This window comes from Cetorhinus maximus, chromosome 7 (assembly GCF_964194155.1).
Source record: "Cetorhinus maximus chromosome 7, sCetMax3.hap1.1, whole genome shotgun sequence".
NCBI classification, from domain to species: domain Eukaryota; kingdom Metazoa; phylum Chordata; class Chondrichthyes; order Lamniformes; family Cetorhinidae; genus Cetorhinus; species Cetorhinus maximus.
In genome coordinates this window covers 44,334,827-44,362,826 of record NC_135885.1, presented here as the reverse complement: position 1 = coordinate 44,362,826, position 28,000 = coordinate 44,334,827, and the positions used below count along the sequence as shown (strand labels likewise).

Here is a 28,000-nt window from a genome sequence, read left to right as displayed (position 1 = left end):
CATTCTTATCCGATGTTTAAATTGGGACATTGGCTCGGATTTTCCCGGAGTTGTGGAGCTTGCAAAATGGGCAGAACTTGGATGTGGAACTGAGATGAGGGCTCGAGGTCCTAAAGCAAACAACTGGGACAAAGTCCCAAAGAACTAAGGGGGGCCTTTTAACCAGCCTGCCTCAACGCTCAGCCACCACTGTGGCTGCCTTTGATTTGCTTCCGGGGGGGCTGGTGGGCCCAATTTTATTTTGCATCTGCCCTTCCCCAGAGTGAAAATTGGGTCTAATGGAGCATTTTCTACCCAGGAGGGTCTGCTGAGTCAGGAAATTTCCCTTGCTGGAGGTAGGGCCTACAGGATATTTCTCCCTCTTTTAATTTTTAGATCCTCTAAGGAGGTTCCTTTAGTGATAGATTATTCAAGAACATGTTTTGGTCACATAAGTATGTAAAACTGGAAATCCTGATGTAGTCGGCATTCTCCACTTTAGCTGGGCTGGTTAAGTGATATTTCACATTTGAAAAGCTTGGTCCACCTAGCCTTTTGAATAAAACTGCTAAGCGGTGACAAAATATGGTAACTTATCAGAACTCATTATTAACCGCTATATTGTACACATCCTTTATCCATCAGGCTCTCCAATTTAACACAATAGGCATTTTGCAGTCAGCGGTGAACACTTGCACTTTGCACTGGAAGATTCTCTCAAACAACCATCCAAAAAGCGCAGTACCCTCTCCAGAGCATCTAGGATCTATGTGAACAATGTAAATACTGTTATCCCCTTAACCAATCAGATTAAAGAACCATTTCTGAATAGCGCAGTCTGCAACAGGATATTTAAATTATTCAAGTTAGAATATTTAATACCAAAAGCCAAAGAGAGAGAATAAAGACTGGATTGAGAGAAATTAAAACAATTGAAAAAACATTAATGTTTAAAATCTCTAACATCTCAAGGAATGAGATTCCACACATAAAAGTTAATTTTCAGTATCAGTGAGGTGATTTAAGACTAATCGTGCCATCAAAAGGGTTCTTATACTCAAATGGACAACACTAACTTTTTCTTGTATCTATCAAGGGCAGCAATTTGTCATGTCAATTTGAATTTGAATGGTAAGTCTGTGGGAGATGCCAATATTGTGCAGCTTTTGAAGGAGCAGGGAAACTCGGACATCATCATCTTGATTTCAGTGTTTAACTGAAGATGTGCAATCGTTGGAAGTTGCTGTCTGATTTCCATTAAGGGATGAGCGCTATTAGTTTTACCATTATTTTTACTGCAAAATCTGGCCAGCCTTCTTATAAGTCAGCTATATTTTGGCTTATAGTTTTATTCTCCACAGGTAATATCTCAATACAATGTTTCAAGGATATTCACCAGGTCATGTTCCTTTTAATAAAGTTTAATTCCCAGGCATTGTGTTATAATGATCGTTCAATACATTAATGTCTAGAACAACAAATCCAAGGAAGTATGCTATAAGGTGTGACATGATTAGAGTTTAGATGGCAACATGCATCAGTGTGCACAGCTTGTACTGTATACATCAGGTGAACCGTGAGGTTTGCAAAAATATTCCAATAAATGCTAATACACCAGAAGGTCAGCACAGACACGATGGGCCAAATGACCTCTTTGTGCTGTAACCATTCTATGATTCTGTAAATGTCACAAGAGAATTAAACATTGATTGTTGTTATAGTAATGAATGAAACTGGTTGAAGAGTTAAGCGGCAAGTCTAAATTGACAGGCCCTTGAGGCGCCCGTGCGATGTTCGGGTCGGCGCATGGGCACAACGAGCAGGTGGGTAGGACTTATATAAATTTCATCCATGGGCGGGATAGGAGAGCTCAGTGGGGTCGCGATTGTGCTCTGTCAAATATTGTTTTTTCAAAGTTACTGATACTTGCCTGTGTGATCTGAAGTACTTCAAAACGCATGCCAACTGCTTGGTCTGGATTCACAACCTTCAGGTCAGCACTCTGCAGTGAGGAATCTTTTTTGGGCCTGCAGGTTTCAGGAAGCTTTCCCTTGGCCTGGGAATGGGAGCTGAACTCTCCAGTGGAGGCACCTCCTCCTCTGAGGAGGGAGGGCTAGAAGGGGGAGAAGGCCAGGCGTGCACATTCAGCCTCCAGGGGAGCCACCTTTGGGAGGGCAGGTGCAGGCACAAGGGGTGCAGGGCCAAGAGGTAGTCCAAGGCGGAAGGGGCCGCAGAAAACATCACTATCCTGCTGCCAGGGTATACAGGTGGCCAAACAACTACCTCAATATGTCTGAGATGCAGTGCCAAAGGAGGCTCTGTCTCTCAAGGGAGACATTCAACTATATGTGTCAGATGATTGGGCCTGAGATCTCCGCGAACTGTGTGGGTGGGCACCCCATGCCAGAGACTCGATAGGTTACAGCTGCCCTCAACTTCTATGCCTCTGGCTCCTTCCAGGGTTCGGTGGGTGATCTTTGCGGTGTCTCCCAATCAGCTGTCCATACTTGTGTCAAGCAGATTACAGACGCTCTGTTCAGGTGTGCATTGACCTTCATCCACTACCGTTGGGACCAGGCAAGCCAGACACAGCGAACCAGAGGCTTCGTGGCGATTGCTGGCTTCCCCCAAATCAAGGGTGCAATAGACTGCACACGTGGCCATCAAGGCGCCAGTACGTGAGTCTTCGTCAACAGGAAGGGCTTCCACTCCATGAACGTGCAGATAGTGTGTGATCACAGGATGCATATTCTACAAGTCTGTGCAAGGTACCCAGGCAGCTCCCAAGACGCCTACATCCTCAGACACTCCCAGCCCCGCTCTTCAGTGCTCCAGCCCGGCTTGATGGATGGCTGCTGGGTGACAAGGGCTATCCCCTCAGAAGGTGGATCAAGATGCCTCTCCGCCATTCAAGAGCAGAAGCTGAGCAGCGGTACAATAGGAGCCGTGCCTCCACAAGGGCTGTGGTGGAGAGAGCCATTGGTTTTCTCAAGATGCGCTTCGATGCCTGGACCGCTCAGGGGTCGCACGCCAGTGCCCCCCCAGATCATGTGTCGCTGATAGTGGTTGCATGCTGTGCTCTCCACAATCTGGTGCTGGAAAGGGGGGATGCTGTGGACGATGAAGATGTAGACACAGTGGCTGTGGCTGCACACGATGAGTCCAGCAGTGAGTCCAAGGATGAGCATGCACAGGGAAATGCTGAGAGGGTAGATGCCGACCCGGGCATACTCCAGGGAGGCAGGGACACCCAGGAGGCTTTAATCCATCGAACCTTCAGCTAGCACACCACATATGGACCTCCAGGTCAAGTCTGTGCTGCAGGCTCCATACTCGACACCTAAGTGCAAAATCTGCCTGAATAGGAACATTAACTAAGGGCCTTGTTAATAAAGCTCAATGTCCCGCAAAGCACACACATTATTGGAAACCATTTGCCTACAGAAGAGGCACCCTCAGGTGACATGTCTGAATTTAATATTACAACCAAAGGAACTTAAGAAAACAAAATGACAAATGTGTTAAAAATCACACCAACTCAAAGACCTCATTGTGGGCCACACAAAAGCATCAATGATGTTAGGCACCGTGGTGCGCCTAAGGTGCCTTATGTTTATGTTTTCGGGTGCTACATCTTGGTGCTACCCCTCACGCAGAGCGGCATCTGAGATAGCCTGCTCACTCTGCTGTCCAGTTGGCCTCATTGACTTTGGTGGTCATCCTCTGGTCCATGGAGCCTGTGCTGGCCCCGCCTGGGAGGGAACTGCCAGTTCCACAGCTGGCATCTCCCCAGTCATTGCAGCCTCACCGGATGCAACGGTCACTCGCAGAGGGGCGGAGGAGCTGCCGCTCTCATCCGGAGCGCTCTGAGAGGAGCCCGCAGAGATGACAGGCAGCTGCTGCGCCGACGTGAGGTCGCTTCAGATCTTCCTGCTCACCGTGGATGGATGGGCACCAAGCTGGGAAACTTGGTGCCCAAACCATCTCCTACACTGGCATTGACCAGCTGAGGTCAATGCTGATGTGAGGGCTTGCTGGTCCGAGCGCATCTCCAGGAAGCCCAGAATGGTCTCCTGGAGGAGCCTCTCCACGAGAGTCGCCACTCTCTCCATGGAGGAAGCACGGTGCTTGGCCATGAGGCTCATTGCTTCGGCAATAGTCCGCTTAGACTCCTCCACCGTGGACACCAAGCCAAGCATATCCTCATGTTTCTACCCCAGATACTCCTGCACACCCGGCCACATTTCCTGCATCACGGATGACTCCAGAGGCACATCATCAGGCACCGACTGAGCATGTGCCTGGTCCCCTGCAATCCTCCGACTGCTGGCTCCATGGGCACACTCTGTCTCTGCCAGCTCCTCCAGCGACTGTGAAGTGCCCTCACCGCTATGCCCCGGGACACTAGCCGATGTTCTAATTCCCACCGAGGCGCTAGTATCTGCGCTGGTGCCTGTCTGGCAGAGATGGTGTGACACTGGTGAGTCTGTGCCTGCAGGGCCCTCAGGTGTGAGAGGGGGCCCCTGCTGCTCTTCCTCCTGGCCCTGCTTCACTGATGCTGAAAGCAAGGACATTGGATCATTTAACGTGGAGACAATGTCAATGTGCATCCCTGTCCCCCGGATCATTACGTGCTCATCCTTCTGTAAGCAATGGTCAAGCCATGTTGCAAACTTCAATCACTGAACATTCAGCACTGTCATGGCTGTTGGGAGAGCAATGGTAACCTCACTGCTGGGCATACATACCTGCCTGTGGCACCCTAGCCTCACCGACACCAGTGGACCTAGGCACATGGCACCTCTCCAAATTTAGGGCCTCCTGTTTGAAGTAGCTGAGAATCACCAACTGGGCTGGCCCTCTGCCAATCCTCACCTGCTTGGCAGCATTATGTGCATTCTTCTCCTGAAAAGGAAAGAAGGGCATTGATTAGTACTACTTGTACCTGGACTCTCTTCGCGGACAGCCCACCCCAGAGTGGGACATTGCAGGGCTCCAGTACCTCCTCACCCCGCTGCTGTCGAACACTCACATAAAGATGCTAGGCCTGTCCCCCCCACCCCCTTGGCCAAATGCTGCCTGCATCACATGAGGCATCACGCAGTCTAACCTTCTGTAATAAGGAGGTGCCATGTGGAGAACAGAGAGCAGCAGATTGATCAGTGCCATGCCACATTGAAGCTTCCCTCCCAGCATGTCATCACCCTGGCTTTGACATGTCCTGGAGTTCCAACACTGCGCCTAGGTGCAGCTCCTCCAGGTTGCCCCCAAAACAGTAATGTGGGTCTCAGTGTACCACATGCTGCGGGTGCAGAACCCATCTCTTCACCAACCTCTCAGGGTGACCTCGGCATGAGCAATATCTGCTGGCCCACCCAGCGAAGGACACATGCCATCAATGATTCAATGCAGTCACTACACTCAGGCTTGGCAGGGGTTGTTGGGGGAGGGGTTGCCAGGGGGTAAAACCTACCTGCTGGGTTAAGTGACCAATGCCAACATGGTGCTCACCCTTCCCGAGCACAACAGGTCATTGAAGCGCTTGTGGCACTGAATCCAAGTGCGTCGCACCACGTTGTGAGCTCACGATCTCCACCACCTCCTCCCTGGCACGTTTTGGGCATGGAGGGGAGGCTTCCTCCTCCTGTCCTGGGGTATAGGTACCTCCCACAGTGCTGCCACCTCCTCGAGGAGGGCAGCAAGGCAATCATCAGAAAAACGAGGGGCACAGTACCCCCCTGCCTGGCCTGCTAATCAGCAATGCTCTGGGAAGCCCTTCCACTGGACACAATTCACAGCCTTTGAAAGGCAGCAGCAGCTTTTTAAAACAGGCCGCCGGGTCACCATTGGACCCGGCGGTCATTGCAGACCCACCGCCGCCTGCCCACTCCCACTCTCCTTGGGGGCAGCAATTCACGCTGGGCGGGCCTTAATTGGCCCACCTGCGTAAAATGGTGGTGTGGATCTGATCGCGGGTGGCGATCGGGTCCGTGCCCACCCGCGCCCGCTCCTGCACCATCTGCCCGATAGGCAGAAAATTCTGTCCATAGGAACAAGCCATTTGACCCATCAACTTTATGCAGGTATTTTTTTCCACGTGAAATATTGAGATTATAATAGTCTAACAACTGAAATATAATAACACATATTTTGAAAATCTCCCTTCTGCACAAAATATTTCAGAGGTTGTTCTGGACCTGCATCTGGTTACATTCACCAGGTAACACACTGAACAGTATCACATTAAATGAATGACAGTAGAAAAGAATTTTCACAAAGGTAAAACACTTAATTGATCACATGCAACTTTCAAGATTCAAAATTGTTTAAAGTTGCTTGGTGCTCTGGGGATGGATCAGAGGGTTATCCAGTGAGAGGCTCAGTAATATATGCTTGGAAGGTCCCAGTTTTGATTCCTGATTTTGCTGTTAATTGAGTTCAGCCAGGTTAGGGGTAGAGTTCAACAACTAGCTTCAAAACCCTGGGTTCACAAAGCAGCTATCCGATGAAAATACCCATGTGGAGGTGTGTGAGGATAGGTTCAATTATGGCTGCTATACTCCCATGATTGAATAGCTTATTCATTGCCTAGCTCATGCATGTAAACTAGACATTTGGGTGAGATAACAGATAACAAAAACAATGGGTGGAACTAGATTTCAACAAATGGACAACATCTACAAAAGTGGGTGAAGGGAGAATATTGGCAAGACAAGGATAAAAAAAAGTTTGATATGAATCACCTATTCAAGAACTGGGTAACTTGCTGACACAGCATCTTGCTCCAACAGTGTTAAGGATTGCAAATTCATGGTCTTAGACACCTCTTTCTTGGCTATTAAATTGAAAGGCGAGGAGGAGCATTTCTCTGAAAGGATGAAGAGAAATTTAGATGCTGGCACTTCTCTCCCACCAAAGCTATTTTAAGAGGATCTCTCATATTCTGACTCAAACTTTTGAAAGATGCAGCTCTATTGCTTACGGAGGAATGAAGATCACAGAGCTCTAAAGATAATATTTTTTGTCACTTTGGTCTAAAATATATTACAGCTATGTTAGCATTTAAAATCCCCAACAGGTGCTTATTTAAAACATTCAATAATTAAACAAATGTATGAAGTCTAAGTTTCTCTTTAGGAGAATTTTTAAGTTGCAATTTGAAAACAGGAGAAAACCCAAGCCAGAGATAGACAGCTTATAAAATTTTTATTTGCAACTTTTTCTGTGTAACACAAGCAGGTCTAGACTGTTCCAAAAGCTCTTAAATGATTATCTACAGCACCAATTAACACCACTGCCAAGCAGTTAATAGTTAATAGGAATTTGCTTCAACTGATGGAAAGAACCACAGCAATTTATTCCTTGTATTAAAAGTACCAACGAACATTAACAAGACAAGGGAAACCGGAGCGCTGCCAGAAAAATATGCAGATCTATGGAGGCCCTGTTGCTCTGCAGGGAATTAATTAAACATTACTCTCCAAAGTGTCACTCCATTCTGCAGACACAAATTACAAACTTGTGTCTAAAAGGATAATTAAACAGATCAAATTTAGAAATGACACACGAGATGCACAATTTCACCTGCTGATAAGCAACATATCCAGAATTTGTCAGTGGACCAGCTCGTAACTGTCCCTTGTATTCAGATATTTCTATTAAGGAAATTGTAATTATCTAAAAACAAGAGATGTCATGGTTAATGTGAAATAAAACTGCAGTCACCATATTATTACATTAAATAGAAAAACTGTTAATGGTGATGAAAAGAACGAGACATTGCACAGACAATGCAAATTGTGTAACCTTGCTTGCTTTAATTTAACATTTGCACGTTTTGATAATTATTATACAAGGTATATATTTAAAAAGATATTACCTGGGCCTATTTTCTGAATGTCCTTTCAATTAATGAAAAAAATAACTCTAGACACCAACTATGGCACAGACAGGGCTATTTTCTGCCTTGCTTCATTTGATCTCTGAACCAAAATTCTAAAGGAGTTCCATACTTTGGAGAAGAAGTTGTGATATTCATTTTCTCCTTTACTCATGGTCTCCCTGGGCCACACACAGGGCTGGGGTGAACTGGAAGCTACAGCAAAATGTAAGCTACTGCAAAATCTCTGGCAATGCGGTCCTGTGACCAGCTAGGTGTGAGAGCAGCCTATGTTGGAGCTTATGCCATGTGAGCAAGCACCTGGTCTCTGCTCAGTCTCTCCCTGGGAAGGAAGCTGAAATCAGATGATTATTGCATGAGGGACTGTAGGTGGAGACTTGCGTGGTACCACTCCATCCCCAGCATACCAACTTGCTGAACCACCAAATGACTAACTTATAATAAAAGGAATTTTCAGTATTTGAAATTAGAATGCTACATGGAAACATTGTTGGGGAATTTTATAATACATGAGAATACTACAAAAGCATTAAACAAACCGACCACAACTCCAAATGGTTCAAAAAGAATGAGTCCCAGATACTTACTCATTTTGACAGCCTTCGTGAGGTATGGCCGAATAGCTCTGATGTCACCTTTTTATTTCAAGTTGCCAAGCTGCTTTTGGGCTTGCATTTTACAACAATCACAAGATTTCACACAAGCAGTGACTTCCACTAGGAGAGTAAATGCATTCACAACCCTCCCTAAGATATTGCACTACCTGAAGCAAATGTAGAACAATCTTCAGCTTATGCGGGACAAATGAGTTACTGTTCTCATCCACTGACTTCAGTTCAAATAAAACTAACTTAAAGATTTTTTGACTGCGTAGAGGGAAGGTGGGTGTTGGGGGAGGGCTTGGCAATTCCATTCTGTTCCACATAAGATACAGTACTGTTTTAAACAATTATTTCTCACAAGCACCTACAATTTTACATTATTAGAGTCTGACCAGAACAGCAACACAGTTATAGTTTAGGTACAGCATTAGATCTCAGAAGTCAGTGTGAGAATTAACTTAAGTCAAGCTAGTAGGCTAAGGCCACAGAAATGAGGAATCCATTCGTTTGGCTGCCGCCGATTGTGGTCCGTACGCTCAAATGTCTGATAAAAATTTCCATCAGTCCAATACTTGAGGAAGGTAACACTGTTCAGTCTGCAGTAACTCTCTGTTTGGTGGTGTCATATGACCGGATTATGTCAATCTGTGAAACCACACCATGTTCCTCTTGAGAAAAGGCGTAGCCATCTGAAACAGAACAACATATTAAACACTACTGATATGCATATCTAATGCTGTATTTATTTTGTGAAACCATTTCCAGGTCCAGTTAAAGGATCCTTCTTAAATTATATAGCAACGCACATCATTGGTTGCTGTAGCAAACTAATGTCCTAGGTCCATATATACTGGGGTAGGGTGTACCTCATGGGAAGAGATGATTCGCGATGTCAAGAGTTTAAGGTATAAAGAAAAGTTAATGAATGCGTGTTCAAATAATTTTTTAGAAAGGTAATCTAACTGCAATTTTCAAGATTATAGAAAGAGAATTGACAAAGCAGTGCCAAGAAATTTCTTTCCTATTTTGAATGATTTAAATAACAAGGACAAAAATAAAAATTATGAAGTTTGGTGTAAGAAACAAACCAAGCAGAAGAGCTTTGGAAGTGAAACCTTTAAACAGGCTCAAGGAAATTTGATGCACTTATGGAAAGAAAGGGGATGGAGGAATGTGGTGACAGCTATTGTCTTGGGTCCCCTTAAACTCAGTTCCATGACACTGACTCCATCCTTCTACCTGGCTACTGCCTGAGAATCAACCAGATTGTTTGCAACCTTGGCATCCTATTGGACCCAGAGCCAAGATTCTGACACAAAGTCCTCTCCATCACCAAGACTGCTTACTTCCATTACTACAACATTGCATGTCTCCATCCCTGCCTCAGTTTATTTGCTACTGAAACCCTCATCCATGCCTCTTGTTACATCTAGACTCAACAATTCAAATGCTGTCCTGGCCAGCCTCCCATCTTGCATCCTACATTGGGCAGGATTCTTTGATTGGTGGGGTTTCCCACTCTGCCACTATAAGAGTTGGCAGGAAATGCAACCCTGCCAATCACAGCAGCACCATAGCCATTTAACGCTGAGGCAGAAGTAACACCTCAGCTCTGTAGTCCCAGCAACATCAGTGGCCAGGACTGGGATTACAAACAGACTCCAGATCCCTGGAGTCGAGGACCAGGTATTTGCAGGAGGTCTCACTGCAGGGAGTGGAGGTGAGGCCTGGAGGGTGGGTGGGTGGGTGTGTGTGTGCAGGGGGAGGGGTAGGTGTGGGGAGAGGGAGCTGGGGCCTTAATCAGCAGGCCAGGGTGAGGGAGCACCTGTGGGGCCAGATCTCATTGGGGGGGTGGGGGTGCTGGTGCCCAATGTGGAAAGAGGGCCCTTGAGGCGCCCCACCAACCTGCCGGGCTTTCTCCAGGCCCTTGAACCCCTCCTGCCTGCGAGGGATGAGGGTGCACTGGCCGCCCTCGACCGCACCCACCCACCCCTGTAAAACTGCGAAGTGGTCAAGAGCGGGCATGCCACCCTGGGAATTTTACAGGCTTCCTTGCTGACAAACACGCTAGTGGGGAACCATAAAATTCTGCCCATAAACTTGAGCTCATCTAGAAGTCTGCTGCACCTAACCTGCACCAAGTTCTGTTCACCCTTTACCACTGTGCTCGTTGACCCAAATTAACTACCAGTCTGGCAATGTCTCAATTTTAAACTTTTTATCCTTGTTTTCAATTCTCTCTATGCTTGCACCACTTCCCATCTATGTAACCTCCTCCAGCCCTGCGAACTTCTGAGATATCTGTTCTCCTCCAATTCTGGCCTCCTGCGCATCCCTGATTTCCATTGCTCCACCATTAATGGCCATGCCTTCGGTTGCCTAGACCCTAAAAGAATTTCTTTCTGCCTCTCTACCTTTCTCTCCTCCTTAAAACCAAGCTTTTTGACCTGTCCTTGTATCTTCTTATGTGGCTCAGCGTCAAATTATTGTTTTGTAATGATCTTGTGAAGTGCCTTGGGATGTTTTACCATGTTTAAGGTGCTATATAAAATGTTAAGAGGTGGGATTGAATTATAAAAGAAGGAAAGGCTTGTCATCCTGTTATTATGTAATTCTTAGGCTCTATTTACTTTTCAAATCAACTGTGTACATTGTGTGGCGTTTCTAAGGGAGCCAGCTATTTTATATGTAGCAGAGGAAAGTTTTACGCAAGCTAGCAAGTGCTAGGTGTGCTGCTGGCTTGTATGGGGAAACTAAGCAGTTCATCCAGCCACTGGCCAAATATATCTGCCTTTGATGTGCATATGACATCAGGCAGCAGCAGTGCCATCTCAACTACAATGTCAGTTTACCAACAGTGGTTGGGTGAACTTAATGTAAATAGTTGTAAGTGAACTTCAAAATAGCCCACTTATAACTGTTGTCTAGTTGTAGGTTGTCTCAAATTCTTTTCAATAGTTTCAGAACTGGCATTTATATAATACATAAATACGTGGGAAAAAAACATACAAGGAGTTATTTTGTGTATACACTTAGTACACAGTTCATCCTATAAGCTTCAATTCCTGTGGGGTTTGGTCAATAATAATTCAATGTGAATTCAAAACAAACATTGGCAGAAATGGATAAGTTATGCCTAAACCTAAGATTTATTTTGCTGATTTAACTGAACTGAAAACAATACAAAAGCCTGCATTTAGCCATATAATGAATAGGATAATGGATGCCATATCTCTGTACTAAAGATCTGGTGAGAGGGTGTTTGTGATCTAATTGAATGGCAGAACAGGCTTGAGATCTAAATAACCTGCTCTTGTTCCTATGAATGTGTTTTTTTTTAACCAAACTTTCCTCTTTGTTTTAACATCAATGCTGTACAACATAACACTCCCTTTTCCAGCTTCTAAGCTATTGTTTTCCTTAATTTATTTATTTGCTTCTTTCTCTCCTCTTCACCTGAAAGTGGTGACTAATGCAGTGGTATGGATCCATGGAGACCAGTCATCCTCTGATGTCTCATCCAAGTGGCCACTTCTTCAAGTAAAAATGAGTGAGTGTTGATAGGCTACCTGGTTGGTTCTGTCCTAACTTAAGTGCACTTTCCAGCAGGTTTAGCTTGGTTTAGTTGGTAACAATCATCTTGCTCAAAGATTGCGAGTTCAATCCACCCTCCAGGCTTCAGCACTTAAATAAGTTGACAGTTTTGTGCAGTGCTGAAGGAGTGTTGCATTATTGGAAGTGCCATCTTTTGGATGAAACGGAGGTCCTATCTAATTGTTCCGCTATTCAAGATGGACATTAAGCAGGAGCAATCAATTCACCAACATTGTTCCCCTAACCAATATAGACAAAAATAAATTAAATGGTCATTGATCTGGTCACTGTGGGATCTTTCTATGTGAAAACTGCCATGTCTGCAAACATAATGATAACTTCAAAGATAATGCAAAGATATTTAGGATGCTTCTAAAGCTTGTAATAAAGTGCTTTATAGATGCAAGCCTTTCCTTTAAGGATGATGAGTCATTGATAACCATCAAAAACCTTGATCTCCTGTTCCTAATTCAAAGGTGCTGAACTAACTGTAGTAACTTGACTGCATCACAGAATAAGAATGGCTAGCACAGTACAGACTGGGTACCAAACCTGGGACTGCTTTGACCTCTATTGGGTAGGTTCCATAATCACAAAATTATGAGAAATTTGATCATTTTGATTGTTCCTTTAAGTCTTAGGCTATGCAGCAAGCCTTAATCAAGAAAGGAGGTAACCTATTCAAAGGCCCCAGTCAGCGTTGTTCTCTTACCATCTTCCAGATGATGCTCGAGTGTTATACAGGCTATCCCACCCTTTGATTTTCTTCTGCACTAACCACCTAATTGAGATATTGGCTTTGTTGTGGAGAAAGCATCTACATTTTAATCCACAATTAGAAGACTCCTTCCTTGAACAGGAATAGTCACAGTTCAAAACGCACAACCCCAGAAACTTGGGCCAGTCTGTATTGGGACAGCATGATTGGTTTCACTTTTTTTAGTTGATATTACACACCTAATAAACAGCAATGTGGTCAACAGCTAACCACAGATAACATATACAACACTGCAGTTCATAAAACAGGATGGGTCAGAGTGGAGATCCTCACCTTGTGGATGTTAGACCCCTCAATAAGAATTTAAAACTTGATGCAGAATTTTTCATTTTCAATTAAAATTCACCGAAAAGCTGATCTTAATTTGTGTGCACCTGTAGTGCTTGTTCATTCTCATAAAATGAATTCAGTAACATATTAGCAACAATTCCCTATATACAAATAATATTCTTTCACAATAGGATTTGGTGTATTTGCTAGTAGTTCACTAAAACTATTCATCATTGCCTCCAATGTGCCAGCTCAGCCTTTGGCCAACTGAAGAAGAGTATTTGAAGACCAAGGTCTCAAACTCAAGACTAAGGTCATGGTTTACCAGGCAACAGTGATCCCTGTGCTCCTATATGCTTTGGAGACTTGGACACCCTACAGCAGGCACCTTAAAGCACTGGAGAAGTACCATCACCATTGCAAGATCCTTCAATTCCAGAGGCAAGAAAGACAGTCCAACAACAGAGCCCTCTCCCTAGCCAACATGCCCAACATAGAAGAACAAATCACTCAAAACCAGGTCCATTGGGTGGGACATGTTGTTCTTATGCCTGACTCCAGACTCCAGAAGCAATTGCTCTACTTGGAACTTGGTCATGGCAGGAGACTCCCAGGAGGACAGTGGAAACACTTTAGGGATGTCCTCAAAGCATCCCCGAAGAGGTTAAACATCCCCACTGATTCATGGGAAGTCGTGGCTTGTGACTGACCAAAATGGAGAAGGTTTATTGTGAAGGGACCAAACATATCAAGAGACTTTATTGGGAGCATGCAGAAGTGAGAGCATGTCAGAGAGAGTGCACAAACCTCCCAACTACTCATCGGCCTGACCCTTCAAGCACCCCTAGCCCCTCTTGTGGCAGAGTCTGCAGATCGTGCACTGGACTTATCAGTCATCTCAGAACCCATCGAACTGGAATGGAAGCAAGTTATCCTCGAATCCGAGGGACTGCCTAAGAAGACAACTAAAACTATGAGAATGAAATGTTGCATATTGTAGCATTAACTTCCCTGATTAGTTGTATAAATTACTGTGTTTCTGACTCAGAGGTTGAAAATGTCACTGCTGGTTGAGTTGTTATTCTTTACAACAGTGCAGCAAAATGCAGATGATATAAACAGGGGACTTTACGACACCTCTTCTTACAATATGGCTTTGGAGCTGGTTCTCAGATACTGCAATGTAATAAGGATCTATTATATAAATGTAACTCAGAAGAATAAAGTTGCTTGAGCTAGTAAGCTATGAAATTCTACTCATGTTTTAAAGCATACAAATATCCTTTCCTCCTCCGTCCCTCCTCCAAATGTCCAACATCCTTAACCAGATAAAGAAAATTCTCATTGCTTTATAATTGTTTTATTCAATATGCCTCACACTAATTTCTGGTGTCTATAACCAAGTAGCATTCCAAGGCAATGCACACAAACAACATTGCTCAGTCATCATCTCCAGGAATATGGGTGCAGCAAACTACTAACTCAATTACTTAATAACGTCACATCAAAGAGAGAATGGATTTTTTGTATCAAAATAAAATACATATGTGTCTATGTGGTTGAAGTATTTATGCTTTATTTTACCATCAGTCATTTACTGGTGTCAGTATTACAGGTTAGAAGCTTGCTAAAGGTTTGGACAGGCCTGGCATCTTGGCCTTAGACCTATACAGGATGTAAACTGATATGTATCATGCTGTGATGCTATGGGCTATTTGAAATGGATATCCTGAATGAACATGGAATAAAGATACATTATGCAACTTTAGTCTTGTATTCATTATTTCAATGAAGCTATCCTTCAAATGTCATTAGTGAGGTCAGGTGTGGGAAATCTTGAGGGATGTCAATTCCTTAGAAAACTTTTCCAGAGGAACTATGCAACTCTCTTCCCTTCCTGAATCCTAAATAGCAGGGCACAAACTTGCACCTATTACTGTTTTTCTTCCTTCTTGATTTTAACTTTAAAATAAATGGCCTCTCTGCAAACAGTCTGGAATTTGCACTTAGCATCAGAGGTTAACATTTGTTAATTATCAAAGAAAAAATACAAACTAAAAGGAAAGATTACCCAAAGCATAATCACAAAGCTACCATTACATAGATAAGGCTACTGAAAATAATTACTTTCTAAAAAAAGGAAAGGGAGAAAAATATAAGAGTAGACACCTAGTTTTTTTTTGGGAGTATCAGAAAATAAAGTTCAATGCTCCTCCCACATGTCAGTAGGAAAATGCAGCTCATGATTTGGTACTGAATTATATAAGCCAAGGTCCAAGGTTTGTGATGCATTTGCTACTAACCAGGGATGTATCAAATTAATAGAATTGCTCCTATAAGTGTAGGCTGGGAAGCCAGAGGTAGAGGTGGGGTGGGGAGCAGTGCGGAATAAAGTTACCTGCTCCCAAAGACAATCCGATGACCCTTTTTGGAAAGTGCATGAGTGTGGGCTTTGGCCAAGGAGAGGACTGAACTTGCCTTTAATCCCCTCTGCCGATGATCTTTAACAAGCCACCATCCTGGCAATATCCTGGAGGGCTCCCATAAGCCAGATATGTAGGTATAAACATATGGCTCATTTAGATAAACAGGCAGCTATCACTGAAAGACTTTTTAAAAAAAATACTACCCAGGGAAATGAAACTGGGCTAAAGACAGCAGCTGCTTTTTCAGCAAATGCCTGGCAGCTAAATGAAGTGAAGGAAGTTTACTTAATTGCAAAGTGAAAGTAAGCATTAATAGATCCAAGGCTCCTTGATAGGTTCCTAGGCAAACTACCTGAGGCCACAGATTGGGCAAATAAATGTTTGGTAAGGTATAACACTGATATTGTTGCAATACCAAAGATTCGTCTTCAGAAATCCAAGAACCTTGTTTGCTTTGGATGTTATCTGCTGAATGTGGAATCCCATTGAAGATTGTTTTTAAGATTGACAGTTTTTGAGCGGTTTGTCTGGATTGAAATCACAATTGGCCTAAAGTTTTTGAGGACTACAAAAAATAAGACTTCTCCAGGCCTTTAATATTAGCAGCTACGACACACTCAATTATAAAATAGCCCTGAATTTAGGGAAGGGAGCACTGAAATGAAACTAAACAAAACCACTTTGTCACCGTAAGTCTGTCGTGATTTTCAGCCAATGGATTATGATGTTTAGTACCTGTTTTCCCATTCAGCGAAATAAAGTATGGATAACTGCCAATCCCATTGGGAATTCCAGAGAGCCAGATAATTATTTTTATGAGGGTGTGGGTTGGTATCAGTTAAAGCCTAGAGAGGAAGTGTTTATGGCAATCAAAGGAATACTTTTCACTGTTATATTTTGGAGAACAATGTCCTTTCTCTGGAGCACTGTTTTTGGGAGTGAAAACTCTGGAATAGCCCTTATGGTCTGTTAATTCTGCTTTTGCCTTAAGTATTTTCAATTTTTTGCCATCAATCAACAACAATGAACGAACTCAATCTCAAATGGACATCCTGGGTACTATCAGTTTTCTCTCACTCTACTACATTAACTTTAAATAGGGCATTACACTGGTTTAGACACTTCAGGGCCCCCACTACACTCAGTAATTCAAACTGAACGTTCATTCAATTCCAGCTGGACAGTTTATTTAATTTACCTAGTTTTTAACAAGGCCATAAGATGAAGGAGCAGAAGCAGGCTATTCAGCCCATTGAGTCTGCTCTGCCATTTAATGAGATCATGGCTGATCTGATAATCCTCAACTCCACTTTCCTGCCTTTTCTCCATAACCCTTGATTCCCTTACTGATTAAAAATCTGTCTATATCAGCCTTGAATACACTTAACGACCCAGCCTCTACAGCCCTCTGCGATAAAGAATTCTAGAGATTAACTGCCCTCTGAGAGAAGAAATTCCTCCTCACCTCTGTTTTAAATGGGTGACCTCTTACTCTGAGATTATGCCCTCTGGTCCTAGACTCTCCCACAAGGGGAAACAACCTCTCAGCATCTACCCTGTCAAGCCCCCTAAGAATCGTATATGCTTCAACAAGGTCGCCTCTCATTCTTCTAAACTCCAATGAGTACACACCCAACCTACTCAACCTCTCCTCATAAGCAAATCCCTTCATACCTGGGATCAACCTAGTGAACCTTCTCTGGACTGCTTCCAATGCCAGTATATCTTTCCTTAGATAAGGGGACCAAAACTATTCACTGTATTCTAGGTGTGGTCTAACTAGTGCGTTGTATAGTTTTAGCAAGGCTTCCCTATTTTTATACTCCATTCCCTTTGAAATAAAGGCCAACATTCCACTTGCCTTCCCCATTACCTGCTAAACTTGTATGTTAGCTTTTTTGGATTCATGCACAAGGACTCCCAAATCCCTATGTGCTGCAGCTTTCTGCAGTCTTTCTCCATTTAAATAATATTCAGCTCCTCTATTTTTCCTGCCAAAGTGCATAACCTCACATTTTCCCACATTATATTCCATCTGCCAAGTTTTGCCCACTCACTTAACCTGTCTATTTCCCTCTGTGGACCCTTTGTGTCATCCTCACCACTTGCCTTCCCACCTATTTTTGAGTCATTCCCAAACTTAGTGATAGTACATTCACTTCCTTCATCTAAGTCATTAATATATATTGTAAATAATTGTGGCCCCAGCACTGATCCCTGTGGCACTCCACTAGTTACAGGTTGCCATCCTGAAAATGACCCCCCTTATCCCAACTCTCTGTCTTTTATTAGTTAGCCAATCCTCTATCCATGCTAATATACTACCCCTAACACCATCGGCTCTTATCTTATTAAGTAGCCTTGTGTGCTACATAATCAAACACCTTTTGAAAATCCTAATGTATTACATCTACTGGTTCCCCCTTATCCATCCTGCTTGTTAGCTCCTCAAAGAATTCTAATAAATTTGTCAGACATGATTTCCCCTTTATGAAGCCATGCTGACTCTGCTCGATCATATTATGCATTCCTAAATGCTCTGCTATTGCATCCTTTATAATAGACTCCAACATTTTCCCGATGACAGATGTTAAGCTAACTGGCCTATAGTTACCAGTTTTTTGTCTCCCTCTTTTTTTGAATAAGGACATTACTTTGGCAGTTTTCCAATCCTTTGGGACTGTTCCAGAATCTAAGGATTCTTGGAAGATTACTACCAGTGCATCCACTTTATGTGTAGCTACTTTCTTTAATATCCTAGGAAGCAACCCATCAAGTCCAGGGGACATATTGGCCTTTAGCCCCATTAGTTTCCCTAGTAATTTTTCTCTAGTGATAGTTATTGCATTTATTTCCACCCCCCACCTTTTATCCCTTGATTATTTAGTATTTTTGGAATACTATTAATATCTTCTACCATGAAGACTGATGCCAAGTATTTATTCAACTCCTCTGCCATTTCCTGGTTCCCCATTATTATTTCCCCAGCCTCATTCTCTAAGGGACGGACCTATGTTGACTGTGGACTCTCTCTTCCATTTTATATATTTAAAGAAGCTCTTACTCTCTGTTTTTATATTATTTGCTAGTTTACCCTCAAAGGTTATTTTCTCCCTCTTTATTTTGATTTTGGTCATCGATTGTTGATTTTTAAAACTTTCCCAATCCTCTGGCTTACCACTAGTCTTTGCCACATTGTATGTTTTGTCTTTCAATTTGATGCTATCCTTAACTTCCTTGGTTAACCATAGTTGGTTTATCCCCTTCCTAGAATCCTTTTTCCTCACTGGGATATATCTTTGTTGTGATTCATGAACTATTTTCTTAAACTTCTGCCACTGTTCACCAACCGTCTTTTCTGCTAAACTCCTTTCCCAGTCCACTCCAGCAAACTTTGCCCTCGTTCCTTTGTAATTACCCTTATCTAAGTTTAGCACTGCTGTTTCTGACCCATGTTTCTCACTCTTAAATTGAATGCTAAATTCCACCATGTTATGGTCACTGTTTCCTAGGGGATCTTTTACTATGAAATCATTTATTAAACCGGCTTTATTACACATTACCAGATCCAAAATAGCCTGATCCCTAGTTGGATCCACAACATATTGTTCTAGGAAACTGTCCTGAAAATACTATGAATTCTTGCTCTTGGCTACCTCTGCCAATTTGATTTTCCCAATCTACATGAAGATTAAAGTCACCTATGATTAATGTACTGCTTTTTTTACATGCCCACATTACCTCCTGATTTATTCTCTGTCCTACAGTATAGCGACTGTCAGGGGGCCTATAGCCTTCTCCCACCAGTGTCTTCTTACCCTTGTTATTTCTTACCTCCACCCATATGGAATCTACATCTTCTGATCCAAGATCATTTATTGCTATCGTACTTATTACATCTCATACTAACCAAGCTATCCCACTATCCTTTCCTCCCTGCCTGTCCTTTCAAAAAGTCACATACCCTTGAATATTTAGTTCCCAGCTTTGATCTCCTTGTAACCATGTCTCTGTAATGGCTATAAGATCATACCCATTAACCTCTATTTGTGCTCTTAATTCATTTATTTTGTTCTGAATACTATGTGTATTTAAGAGCCATTAATTTTGCCTTTTAACCATTTTTTTCCCCCTTTGACCCTATCTGCTGCTTTTTTGTATGTTTGTACACTCTGTCCCTTCCTGTCACACTCTGGGTATCAGTACCTAAATAGCTGCCCTGCAATGCTGCCATATCGCACACTTTGTAAGCATCCTATCCCCTCTCCACAACCCTCCCTACCTATTTAGTTTAAAGCCCTCTCTACAGGCCTAGTTATCCAATTCGCCAGGACACTGGTCCCAGCACGGTTCAAGTGAAGCCTGTCCCACCGGAACAGCTCCCTTCTACCCCAGTACTCGTGCCAGTGTCCCATGAACTGAAACCCATTCCTCCCACACCACTCTTTGAGCTACGCATTTAACTCCTTGACTTTAATTTACCCTATGCTAATTTGCCCATGGCTCAGGTAGTAATTGTGAATTATTATCTTGGAGATTCTGTTTTTTAATTTAGTTCCTAACTGTTCAAATTCTTTCAGCAGAGCCCCCTTACTAGTCCTATCAGTGCTGTTGGTACCAACATGGATGGCGACATCTCGATCCCATCCCTCCCACTCCAAGTTCCTCTCCAGCCCTGAGGAGATGTCATTAACACTGGCACTGGGCAGGCAACACAGCCTTCATGACTTATGCTCACGGCTGCAGAGAACAGTATCTATCCCCCTAATTATAATGTCCCCTACCACTACTACATTTCTATTTCCTCCCCCCACTGGAATGGCTTCCTGTACCATGGTGCCGTGGTCAATTTGCTCATCCTCCCTGCAATCCCCGCTTTCATCCACACAGCTTACAAGAACCTCATAACTGTTGGACAGTTGCAGGGGCTGAGGCTCCTCGAACGCTACCCCCAGGCCCCCATATCTGCTTCATCTGCAACCACACCCTCCCGCCCGTGATCACAGACCAAATTTGAATGACCTAATCTGAGGGGTGTGACTGCCTCCTGGAGCAAAGAGTCCAAGTAACCGTCTCCCCCACTGATGTCGCGCAATGTCTGTAGCTCGGACTCCAGCTCCTTAACTCGGATCCAAAGTTCCTCGAGCTGCAAACGCTTACTACAGATTTGTTCGCTCTGGATCACCTTGGTGTCCAGCAATACCCACATGCTGCAGCAGCAATACATCACCTGTCCTGCCATCGCTATCGTATTTAATTTAATTTATTAATTAATCTAGTATCCCTGCTCTTTACACTTGAAGTATCTCCCGCTGTTTACACTTTATTGTAATTATTTTTTTACACCAGTATCGATCTGATACATAACAAGCTATTTTTAAGAGGAGAAAAAATGACTAGCAACCTAAACGCAGACTAAAGACCTTACTTTTACTTTAAAGCCTAGAAATATTCAACAATCCTGCTCACCAATCAGCTGCTCCCCGCACTCTTTTCATTTCCAAGCTCTTTAATGGTCTCTCGTTTCTCTCTCCGCGTTCTTTAATGGCCTCTCGCCTCTCTCTCCATCCGTGCTCTTTAATGGCCTCTCGCCTCTCTCTCCCTCTGTGCTCTTTAATGGCCTCTCGCCTCCCTCTCCCTCCGTGCTCTTTAATGGCCTCTCGCCTCTCTCTCTGCGCTCTTTAATGGCCTCTTTAATGGCCTCTCTCTCCAAACTCTTTAATGGCCTCTTTCCTCTCTCTCTCTCTGCGCTCTTTAATGGCCTATTGAATCTCTCTGCGCTCTTTAATGGCCTCTTGACTCTATCTCGTGCTCTTTAGTGGCCTCTTGCCTCTTTCTCTCTGTGCTCTTTGATGGCCTCTCTCTCTGTGCTCTTTAATGGCCTTTTAACCAGGCTAAATCTAATATCCATAAGTCAATATTCAATATTTTGAAAACTGGATTAAGTTCTGTTAGTGAAATTTACCTCATTAAATGTTATTTTTGATCCTAGATACATCTACAGGATTACGTAACATGAATAAAAATTTATCTCAAAGAAAATGACTGAGGTGAGGGGGAGGGGATAGTGGGGTAAGAGTTGGAGGAGGAGAAAGAAAGAGCAAATGAACAAAATAAAGAACTTGATATTTATATAGCCCCTTTCCTGATCGCAGGAGATCTTAAAGTGTTTTACAGCCAGTAGACTAATAATGAAGTAAATTCACGTGTACTGCAAGGTCTTACAAAAAATATTAAGATGAATGACCAGATCATTTTTAGTACTTTCGGCTGTGATAAATATTTGCCAGGATACTGTATGAACTCTCCTGCTCTTCTTCAAATAATGCCATGGGATCTTTATATTCACCATCCAAACTCACAACCACTACTACCTAGAAAGACAAGGGCAACAGACACATGGGAACACCATTACCTGGCAGTTCCCCTCCAGGCCACTCACCATCCTGGCTTGGAAATATATTGCCGTTCCTTCACTGTTGCTGGGTCAAAATCTAGGGACTCCCTCCCTAACAGCACTGTGGGTGTACCTACACCACAGGGGCTGCAGCGGTTCAAGAAGGCAGCTCACTACCACCTTCTCAAGGGCAATTAGGGACAGGCAATAAATGCTGCCCTAGCCAACAATGCCCATAAATTTAAAAAAAACCCAAGAGTGCAAATGGGTCTCAGTTTAATGTCTGATTTGAAAAACAGTACCTCCCAAGGTGCAGCCTCTCTGTGCCAGGGAACTGTGTTGGGACCTTTAATCTTCTTGACATACATAAACAACCTTCCCAACCAGTTAAAAATAGGGTTTTTGCAGATGACTGTATCGTTTACGCATCAGGAAAAACTCAAGATCATATCAATTCACTGCAAGGTGATCTTCTGGAATTGGAAAAATGGCAGGACCAATGGGGGAATGGCAGCCAGTGCCAAAAAAAAACATATCATGTGCATCACCAACAAAAAGGACCCACCAGCATATAGCTTTAAGTTCCAAAATCAAATTCTCCAACATGTGGATACACAACCATACCAAGGGGTTCATCTTAAAAACAATCTTCAAAGGGAATTCCACATTCAGCAGATAACATCCAAAGTAAACAGGGTAATTGGATTTCTGAGGAGGATTCTTTGGTATTGCCATAAAAATATCAAGAGTTATAGCTTACTAAACATTTATTTGTCCAATCCTGGAGTATGCAAGTTGTGTGTGGGATCCTCATAACGCAAGAGATATAAATAAGACTGAAGTTATCACAAAGACAATTCTATACAAATCAGTATGGGAAGTATGCTCATGTCACATCCTTAATCAAAGATTTGGAATGGGAATCACTACTGCAAAGGAAGGAAAAAATAGACTGCTCGTGTTCTATAAAATATGGAATGGATTGGTGTGAATTGACCGAAACAAGTACCTGGTGCCCTCTGGCAATGACAAAACATTAGGTAGTCATCCACGCAAACTACAAAGACCATTTGGTTCCAACATTTTTTCTTCTCAAGGACAATCCCACAGCTTGGAACAATCTGCCAAAGGAAATAGTCACAGCCCCATCGCTTGAAATCTTCAATCTTTAGATTATTTCCATTTAAAATGTTTCATTATCAGGATAACCATTTCAGCAGGTCATGCCCGGTTTAGCTAGCACTACCAATATAAATGTTGGCAGAATACGCTTATTAGTCTGTGATGCCAACACAACTAAAACAGAAGCAGAAGTAGCAGTATGGCACTCAGCCTAGATTATGTGACTACATCTCTCAGTGGGGCTTGAACCAATGACCTTCTGACTCAGAAGTCAGCTTTGGCTCAGTGTTAGCACTCTAGCCTCTGAGTCAGAAGGTTGTGGGGAAGATGACACATGCTGATCCAACTGAGACATTAGGAAGATGTGATCAGAAGTTTAGTGAAATTGGATGGTTTTAAAGGAGGAGCGAGAGGTGGAGAAGGAGGCAGAGTGGAACCAAGATAGCTGAAGGTTTGGCTACTAATAGTGGGGTAAGGCAATAGAAGGAAAACAGACTTGTGTTTATATAGTGCTTTGAATGGTCAATGGATGTCTCAAAGTGCCTTACATTCAATGAATTACTTTTGAAGTGTAGTCACTGTTGTAATGTAGGAAATGTGGTAGCCAAGTTACACACAGCAAACTCCCACAATCAACAATATGATAATGAGTAGATAATCTGTTTTTGTGATATTGATTTGGGGTAAATATTTATCAGAACACTGGGGATAACTCCCTTGCTCTTCTTTGAAATAGTGCCAAGGGGCCTTTTACATCCACCTGAGCAGGCAGATGGGGTCTCAGTTTAATGTCTCATCCAAAAGACAGTGCAGTGCTCCTTCAGTACTGCACTGGAGTGTCAGCTTTAATTTTTGTACTTGAGCCTAGTGTGGGGGTTGAACCCAGAACTTTATGACTCAGAAGGTTAGAAGGGAAAAGGGGAGATGTAGATGGAGACTAGTCAAGGTGGAACTTGGTATTAAGGGCCCTAATATCATTGTGGTAGTTTGGAGAGGCTAGGGGTGGCTTCAGTCAGGGGCAGGATGTTGCACCTGTAAGTTACATGTCAGTCAGAGCTTGAATGTCAATATGAATCATCCACGATGACACTATGAACAATAAACAAAGGTGGACAGGTAAAAACCCTCTGGTCTATCCAGCCTGCCCGACACAATGGCAATACCTTGTGTATCACAATATATACTCTCCACCCTATCTGAAACCATGTGATCACCTGGCAGGGAAAAATAGATGGAAACTCAGGCCAATTGGAAAAAAAAATCTAAGAAATTCCTGTCCAATCCATCTACATGATCAAAACTCTCCACTAGTTGGAAGTCATACCTAGCACAAAAGAAAATGGCTGTGGTTGTTGGAAGTCAATCATCTTAGTTCTAGGACATCACTGCAGGAGTTCCTCAAGGTAGTGTCCTCGGCCCAACCATCTTCAGCTGCTTCATCAATGACCTTCATTCCACCACAAGGTCAGAAGTGGGGATGTTTGTTGATGATTGAATGGCTCAGTATCATTCACAGCTCCTCAGATAATGAAGTAGTCCAGTTCTGCAAGCAGCAAAACCTAGGCAACATTCAGGCTTGGGCTGATAAGTGGCAAATAATATTCGCATCACCCAGGTGCCAGACAATGGCCATCTTGAACAAGAGAGAACCTAACCATCTCCCTTTGACTTTCAACAGTATTACCATTGCTGAATCCCTTCACCATCAATGCCCTGTGGGATACCATTAATCAGAAATTTAATTAGACCAGCCATGCAAATACTCTGGATACAAGAACAGGTTAAATAACTCATCTCCTGAATCCCCAGAGTCTGTCCACCATCTACAAGGCACAAGATCAGGAGTGTGATGGAATACTCTCCACTTGCCTGGATGAGTGCAGCTGCAACAGCACTCAAGAAGTTCAACATCATCCAGGCTAAAGCAGCTCACTTAATGGGTAACAAATGCTGGTCTCACCAGTGATACACACATCCCAAGTACAAATTAAAAATACAAGCAATCACTCTGACCTTGAATTCCCTAAAGTACTGACTTTTTGAAAGAAGTGATGGTGCTCGAACCAGGAACAGGTCCAAGCCCTTGCTTGAAGGAATTTAGCAAATTATCATCCAGCATTCAAGATGACAGCCTGTTCTAGAGATCCAATATTCTCAGGGAAAAGAACCACCTTGTAGGGAAGCCTCTTGTACAGTGCCTTATCAAAAGCATTCTGGAAGTCTAAGTAGACAATGCCTACTGGGGTTCTCTCATCCACCAATTTTATAACTTCTTCAGAAAAAAACAATTAGATTTGTAGGACACAGGCTCCTTTTTTAACATTGGGTGACCTTAATATATCCCTCTCTAGCTAAACATTGATATAGGGTATCCCTAATGATTTCCTCAAGCATTTTACTTACTTGCAGCATCAAACTAATTGGCTTATAGTTTCTTGGGTCTGTCTTGTCAGCTTTTTTTTTAAAAAAAGAGTACCACATAAGTCCCCTTCCAGTCACAGGTACCATCCGAGAGTGCGGTGAGCTATGAAAACTAGAGGCTCACACAGTACATGTTTCATTTCTCCGAGGACCAACAGATGGACATCACCTGGCATCTTGGCTGATCTTATCTATTTAAGTTCTTAATCCTTTCTCAAACAATAACTTAATTTATTATTGCTTTTATTATTAAAATAATTCAATTTTAACAGCAGAGTGAAGACCATGTAAAGCATTCATTTAATATTTTTGCCACACCCAGCAAATCCTTTGTAACCTGTTCCTGAACATTTGTCAGTGGCCCAATGCAGTCTTTGACAGCTCCCTGACTCTTCACATAACTGTAAAGCTTTTCCCATTACTTCCAAAAATGTCAGTGCAGACTCGATGGGCCAAAGGGCCTCTTCTGCACTGCGTGATTCTGTAATTCTGTCTACGAATCTCTTTTCCAGTAGCCTTTTAGTTGATTTAACTATCGCCTTTATTCTATTCAGCTGTTCCAGGTACTCAACTCTGCTTAGTTAAGTACTGTATGCTTTTAATTTATCGAAACATTTCTGTTTACATCTTATTTGTCTTTGTACATAACCAGTTAGACACCTTGGCTTCTTCTTACCACATTCCTTTCTTCTGGTTTTGAGCACATAGTTGTTTACCACATTTTTTTAATACCTTATTCTTTCCATTTGTATTCTACATTGGCATCAACACCATGCAGTTAAGGTGGTCAATTTACTTTCTCCAAATCGCCCTCATCTTAAAAAAATTTGCTCTTCTGAAATCTGGAACAAGTTGCAAATTCTCAGTACCTTTAGTCTGTTCCTCCAAGTCAATGACTTTGATCATTCCAATATTTTATCTTAAGCCTCCACTATAAACTCCGTCCCTCTTGCTGGCCACTGTTTGAGGTTAACCAGACTGTTCACAACCTTGGTATCATATTTGACACTGAGGTAAGCATTCAACCACTAGGACTGTTTATTTCCATCTTTGTAATGTCACCCAACTCTGTCTCTGCCTTAGATGCCTATATGGGTGCTTCACAGAATGCCTAGAAAGGAGTTTGGATCTAAAGCCTGGAACTTCAGCAGGGGAGAAGGAAGGCTGAGGAGCACTGATGGCGTTGGGGTACAAAATGATGGATAAGGTGAAAGGTGGCACAGCTGATGAGGGGAAGTGGAATAAGAAAAAAGGCCCAAGAGAGACCAATAAAATTGAAGTAGATATCAGAGTGCCAGAACAAAACTTTAAGATATTAAAAGTAGGGTAAAGATTTTTCAAAGAGATGCATTTAAAATCTTGAGACTAATGGCTAGTTCGTGGATTCTCAAATTTTAACTTGTATTTCCTGATGTTTACACATGAATATTGTCTCTCTTATGAAATATACAAAATATTGGTTAGGAAAGACCTGACTAGTAGTTGAGCCTGTGATATAAAAAAAATCACCGTGAAAATTAGTGCAGCCTCCTGTTTACGGAATTGGAGCAGCACAAGGTAGTGGAATACTTACGAGATAGACCATGAACAGAATGGGTCCGAACGAGGTTTGAAGGGGTTTTCTTAAACACTCTCTTTAGCAGATAAGCACGTTCATTCAGACTATAGAGCAAAACAAAGCATATGTAAGTCCCACACACTAGGAAATGGAAAGCCAGGCTTTTGACATGTTTTAATACCAGCATATAGGTCTTAACCTATATAAGTAAACATCTGCACATAAATTCAAATAAAGAGCATAAAACCAAGAGAAATGTTCACACTTAGCTGCAAGGTTCAGGTGACTCATTGGGTTTGCAATTAAGTCAGCAATTAACATACCAGGTGCTAATTAGCACTGATTAGCACTTGTTCACAATGAGCATGATTTCTGTTAATTAGCTGACCACAAATAAAACAAAATCTTCAGTTTAACAGCTCCCGAATACAGGTTTTATGAAGGCCTTGGTGTCTGCAATAATTTGATTATTTTTCATGAAATCAATTAAATAAGTTGCCGTTAATTACTTTATGAAACAGACAAAGGCTACAGCTGAAAATAGGAAATCTGTTACAGATTTCAAGCATTTTCTGCACTATTCTATCAAAATCAAAAGTATATTTTATGATATAGAGTCTAGGACCAGAGGGCATAATCTCAGAGTAAGGGGTCACCCATTTAAAACGGAGATGAGGAGGAATTTCTTCTCTCAGAGGGTAGTGAATCTGTGGAATTCTTTACCGCAGAGGGCTGTAGAGGCTGGGTCATTAAGTATATTCAAGGCTGAGATAGACAGATTTTTAATTAGTAAGGGAATCAAGGGTTATGGGGAAAAGGCAGGAAAGTGGAGTTGAGGATTATCAGATCAGCCATGATCTCATTGAAAGGCAGAGCAGACTCGATAGGCTGAATGGACTACTTCTGCTCCTATGTCTTATGGTCTTATATTTTTAGTGTCCTTTTTAATATAT

The 28,000-nt window shown here is 42.7% G+C and overlaps 1 protein-coding gene across 3 annotated transcripts in view; it reads right to left on the bottom strand.

Annotated features, from left to right (window-relative positions):
* Window positions 1-7,166: 7,166 nt before the first annotated feature.
* Window positions 7,167-28,000, bottom strand: part of atp8a2 (ATPase phospholipid transporting 8A2) — a 624,855-nt gene continuing 604,021 nt past the window's right edge. For all 3 annotated transcript variants that reach the window (XM_078545400.1, XM_078545401.1, XM_078545402.1), the window contains 2 exons: window positions 27,063-27,151; window positions 7,167-9,170 (listed from right to left, as the gene is read on the bottom strand). In XM_078545400.1, coding sequence (XP_078401526.1) covers window positions 9,073-9,170; window positions 27,063-27,151 — 187 coding nt within the window. In that variant the 3' untranslated portion in view covers window positions 7,167-9,072. The remainder of the gene's footprint in view (window positions 9,171-27,062; window positions 27,152-28,000) is intronic.